The 6,000-nt window shown below is 38.6% G+C and overlaps 1 protein-coding gene across 1 annotated transcript in view; it reads left to right on the top strand.

Moving 5' to 3' along the window:
• CCDC141 (coiled-coil domain containing 141) overlaps window positions 1-6,000 on the top strand; it is a 222,953-nt gene that overhangs the window by 90,855 nt on the left and 126,098 nt on the right. Inside the window, exon 5 of the mRNA XM_011944052.1 lies at window positions 1,245-1,498. Coding sequence (XP_011799442.1) covers window positions 1,245-1,498 — 254 coding nt within the window. The remainder of the gene's footprint in view (window positions 1-1,244; window positions 1,499-6,000) is intronic.

Genomic DNA, 6,000 nt, shown 5'->3' with positions numbered 1-6,000 from the left:
AAAGAAAGAAAGAAAGAAAGAAAGAAAGAAAGAAAGAAAGAAAGAAAGAAAGAAAGAAAGAAAGAAAGAAAGAAAAGGAAAGGAAAAGAAGGGAGGAAGGAAGGAAGGAAAGAAAGAAAGAAAGAAAGAAAAAGAAAGAAAGAAAAAGAGATGCTATGTTTAGAAAAGATCGCTGTGGCTACAGTCTGGAACATTGATAGACGGATTGGAGAGAGGATACAATTAAGAGAAGACTGTGCATCCAGGCAACAAATGATGCGTTCCATGGTGAGGACAGAGAGAAGTAGACAGATGCCAGAGATACCATGTAATATCAACAGGTCGTGATGATGACGGGATGAAGGAGAGGGATGTCATGGACAACTCCTTCATTTCTGCCTGATGGAGAGTGGACGGTTCCCCAACTGCTCCTTCAGTTGATCCCCAAGTGTAGATGCCTCTCAATGTGCTATTCTCAACTCTTTCTTCTTCTACACTTTCTCCCTTAGTAGTTTTTCAATTTCTAGGCTTAACATCCCAATTCTACAAGATGTTACCCAAACTTACAATGCTATTTACTCCAGAGATCACATACTGGTAGCCCATTTGGGAGATATCTATGCTTCATTATCCTGTGATTTTTTAATTAAAAAATATGAATTATGAAAGATTTAGAAGTCAGAACTTTCATATAAAATTTGCATTTGAAACTCTTTTAATAATTGGAAGCTCCATCAACACTGAACCCATATTCTTCATGTCAGCAGTTCGTCAGAACTGAGTGACAGCTGACCCTTTTAGCAAGCATTTTCCACTTTGCTGTAGTCCCTGACATTTGGGCACCTGGCCACCACATTTTATTGAGTTTTTGTTTGGTCATCCCAGGCACTAGCTTTTAAACCTCAGCTTTAGTCCAATCACCTTAGAATGTAGAACACTTACCCAGCATCATACCGCTGAAAACTGCAGCAATGTCAAAATCCCAAGCTCATTCTACTCCCTGTCCTGAATCACACAATTGCTGAACAAAGCAGCCCATCAGTTGGCAGTTAGCACTATCACAATTGCTAGGCTAAGGTGTTTGACCAGTTTTTTCTTTGGAGTACTATAGGCAGTTTCTGTCCACATATTCTAATTCCTTGCAGCACAACTTGTTTTTTATTAACATAAAAATTACGTATATTTTACATTGTGAAGAGTCCAAATATTGCTGTATAAAAGCTTGCTAATATCACTATTCTTTCTTCTTTCTAATTTTCTTCTAGAACTCTTGGAACGGTCTTTAGCCCTTTTAAACAAAAGTCAACAACTCACTGACTTCATAGAAAAATTCAAGTGTGAAGGACCTAATGTGAATACTGAGTTGATTCAAGGAGCTCATAGCAGCTGTCTGAAGATTGACAGCCTTCTTGAACTTCTACAAGACAGGAGAAGACAGTTAGACAAGTACTTGAAGCAACAGTGGCAAGAATTGAGTCAGGTTCTGCAGATATGTCAGTGGGACCAACGAGAAAACCAGGTAACCCAAAGGGGCATTGGATGATGTCCCAGTCTCAGCTGATTAGTTGTTATATGGATTAACCATTCCCTGGGGCAGTTCGTCAGTCTTCATGGTCAAATCCTTTGGTCTTTGGTCCAAAAAGCTTTCATCCAAACTACCATGTTATTTTCCCCTGTAAGTAATATAAAATCAAATGTATGCATTTTTTCATTATACTGTTGATTTTATAAATGAGAGAACACCTGTGGGTAGTTTTGAGAATGAATGTATTCTATTGTTGGATTCTTCCTTCCTTCCAGGTCACTACTTTTAGACATGTTTCTTTAACATTTTGAAATGTTAATTGCAATTTTCTTAAAAGTTGAAGAGGCATGATGCTGCCAAATTGTGCTAGATTGCTGCTTACATCAGTAAAAGAGTCTGTCAGCCCAAAATAGAGATAATGTTCTTAGAAGAGTAGTCTGATGCCAATCAAGAAATATGACCTTGGCCCATAGCTGCAGGATCTGTGGTCAGAGGGCTTTGGGGGTTGATGAGTTTGCAGGCTCATTAGAGCTCATTACGCAGGCTGCAAGCACATTTCTGATGGGTTGTCAATGTGCTTGACATGGATTTCTTCTGCTACAATTATTTGATGCGAAGAGTGGGCAGAACTCTCTTTGCAAACCCCCAACTCAAATAAGTGAAAAGTTTATCACAACACTTCTGATTGTCTTAATTTCATGTTTAAATCTGTACAGATTAAGTGGAAGGAATTTTTAGGGAGAAATTATGTGGAGGGAGGTCTCCTGGCCTAGATACACAGGAAAGAGGTTTTTCCATATGTTTAATATTATTGCTCCATCCAAATTGAAGAGACATTCATATATTTGGAAGCGCATGTGAGTCCAGAAGAAACTGATTGTTATTTCAAGCTGGAAAAATGAGAGCTTAAATGATGATCAGCCTTTCAATTAATACTTATTGAGCACCTACTATGTACCAGTTCCTATCATAAGTGCTGGGGATATACTAGACCACAAGACGGTGCGTTTTTCCTCTAGGAAATTTTCTTCTAATTCAATGTTTCTCAACCTTCACACTATTGACATTTGGTGCTAGGTAATTCCTGGTTGTGGAAGGCTGTCCTGTCCAGCACACTCTAGGATACTGAGCAGCATTGCTGGCCTCTACCAACAAGATACCAGTACAACATTCCCAGTTGTGAAAAGCCAGAACTGTCTCTAGACGTTGCCAAATGTCCCCTGGGGGACAAAATTACCCCCAGTTAAGAACCATTGTTCTAATGTGATGAGGACTTATAATAAACAAATGATGAGTACAATGATAAACTTGATGATGAAATTGAATAATGTAATGAATTTTGACATGTGTTGGTCAACTTTTCATCAAAGGAATCAAAGAAGCCTCTCCGAGGAAGTGGCATAGAGCAGAGACCCAAATGCAGATGTCAGTCATGTATTCTCCTGCTTGCATTTGGTTGCCATTCCCCTCTAAGTCACCATACACTTTCTAAGCTACCTTGCTTTTATCATTTTACACTGACTGCTGCCCGCTCCTCCTGTTCTGCTTCTGCTGTGCTTGACCTGCAGACTCTGCTCTAGCCATTATACACTCTGACATGCGCTTTCACATGCTCATTTCCCAAAGCATTATCGTCCAATGCAAAGGTCTTTTCCTGATGACTCTGGCATAACAAGAAGGAAATTAATCCTCAGGACAAGAAACTTAAAATTGTAAGACAACTGTTTCCAAAGTTCTTTGTCCTTCCGAGCATGAGTGGGTGTATTTTAGCTCCCTTGCTCCTCTCTGTCTCTCTCTGCCCTAATCCTGACCAGCCACCGTGTTCCCAGAGCTACTATCCCCTTAAAGGAACCTTCCTTTTATCTCTTCATTCTTGTGTTTACAACCCCAAGCCCCTGCCTCTAGTGCTTCCAAAAATACATTAAAAACTCCTCTTGCTTTATCATACAGAGAAGTATTTGTATTTTAAACCTCAACATCTCTTATCTGGATTAACACAGAGACCGTCTCTCTCCAAAAAAAAAAAAAAAAACCTCCTCAAAGAGGCTTCCCAAACAGAACAATTTCCCAATAATAAGAAAATAGCTACAGTAATTTTATTTATTTATTTTTAAAACAGTAATTTTGCCTTTCTGCCCCATGACTATGGCAGTAATCATCCACTTGAATCCTCTGTAGTAAAAAGAAAAGAAAAAAATCACCTGAAAATTTAGAAGATTCAAAATGAACATTCTAACTTGGCCACATTCTTAAAGGAAATCTAAATCCCTTTCTAAACCTGGAAAGCAAATATCTATTTGCTAATAAGTTAAGTAAGATATAGTAGAAGATTTCTGACTTGGTAAGTTCTCTAACTTATGGGGTCTCATTTTGTTTTAGAGGTGAATGCTTTTGGGAGGGGTGCTTTTTAAAAAGTAAAGTTTATTTTTTAGAGCTCTTTTAGGTTCACAGCAAAATTAAGAGAAAGGTCCAGAGATTTCCTATATGTTCCCTGCCCCCACACGTGCAGTTTCTCTCTTTATCAGCATCTCCCCTCAGAATAGCTTGTTTACAATCAATGGGCCTACAGTGACACATCACTATCACCCAAAGTCCACAGTTTACAGGAAGGTTCACTCTTGATGATGTACATTCCAAATGTCCAATTCCATCTACATATGGGTTTGAACAAATGTGTAATGACATGCATCCACCATCATAGCATCATGGAAACCATTTTCACTGCCCTAATAATCCTCTGTGCTCTGCTTGTTCATTGCTCCCTTCCCTCTAACCTCTGGTAAACACTAATCTTTACTGTTCCCATAGTTTTGCCTTGTCCATAATGTCATATAGTTAGAATCATACAGGACTTTTCAGATTGGCGTTTTTCATTTAGTAATATGCATTCAAGTTTCCTCCATGTCTTTTCATGGCTTGATAGCTCATTTATGCTTAGCGCTAAATAATATTCTAGACAACCCTGGGCAAACTAGGGAGACCCTGTCCCTACAAAAAATTTTTTAAAGTAGACAGGTGTGATGGTGTGTACCTGTGATCCCAGCTACTCAGGAGGCTGAAGTCGGAGGATCCCTTGAGTCTGGTAGGTTGAGACTGCCGTGAGCCATGATTATGCCACTACACTCCAGTCCAGGTGACACAGAGCAAGACTCTGTCTCAAATAACATAAATAAATCAATAAATATCCCATTGTCTGCATTTACCACAGTTTGTTCATCCATTAATCTACTGGCATCTTAGTTACTTCCAAATTTTGGCAATTATGAATAAAGCTGTTGTGGACATCCATGTGCAGCTTTTTATGTGAACATAAGTTTTCAATTTATATAGATAAATACCAAGGAACTCGATTGCTGGATCATATGGCGAGAGTGTGTTTAGTTTTGTAAGAAACTGCTAAACTATTTTTCAAAGCGGCTGTACCATTTTGGATTCCCACCAGCAATGAATGAGCGTTCCTGTTGCTCTACATCCTTGTCAGCATTTGGCACTGTCAGTGTTCTAGATTTGGACCACTTTAATAGCTGTGTTGTGGTATCTCATTGCTGTTTTAATGGGCCTCATCTTTAAATTAGGAATAATACTTAAATCACAGAGTTGTTATAAGGATTAAATGAAATAATGTGCAAAACATGTAGCACAATGCGTAGCATTTTAAGAGGTACTTAATAAATATTAGTTTCTTTGCCCTCCCTCTCTGTGGTTAAACCTTACAACTTATGAAAGCTTTCTCATTCAGCCCAGATTCTTTCCCCTGGATGTAGCATTACTGTTGTCATACATGTCTAGGTCTCTTAATACTGTTTAGTTATTGGAGGCTGTTACAAGTATAGTTAGGATTTAAGAATGCATATTCGTGGTTAAGGGAATGAGGCTCTCATTTAGACTCCATTCCTAACAGCACTTGAACAAAAATTAATTATAATAAGAATAATCAACATTATAGTAAATATAACCAGTCAATAAACAAGATAGTCATTTCCTTAAATATAAAATTTAGGCTCTTAGGCTGGGTGTGGTGGTGAATGCTTATAATACCAGCACTGTGGGAGGTGAGATTGCTTGAGCAATCTCTGTCTCAAAAAGAAAAATAATAATAATGATAATAATAAACAGAAGTTTAGGAAAACTGAACAACTCAGGTGAGATAATTTGTGCTTATACATACCTGGACTTTAAAGTGATTCCTTGTTCATATAATTATCAACAGAGTAAGCAGGCAGATTGCTTGAGCCCGGGAGTTCAAGACCAGCCTGGGTAACATGGCAAAACCCTGTATCTACAAAACACACACACACACACACACAAATGAGCCAGGCATGGTGCCATGCTCCTGTAGTCCCAGATACTTGGGAGGCTGAGATGGATGGGTGGCTTGAGCCCAAGAGGCCAAAGCTGCAGTGAGCCAAGATTGCACCATTACATTTCAGCCTGGGTGACAGAGTAAGACCCTCTGTCTCAAAAAATAAAATAAAAATAAAATTTGGACTCTGAAT

The sequence above is a fragment of the Colobus angolensis genome, unplaced genomic scaffold (genome assembly GCF_000951035.1).
Source record: "Colobus angolensis palliatus isolate OR3802 unplaced genomic scaffold, Cang.pa_1.0 Scaffold224, whole genome shotgun sequence".
NCBI classification, from domain to species: Eukaryota; Metazoa; Chordata; class Mammalia; order Primates; family Cercopithecidae; genus Colobus; species Colobus angolensis.
The sequence above is the reverse complement of the archived record's forward strand: the minus strand, read 5'-3'. Positions and strand labels throughout refer to the sequence as shown.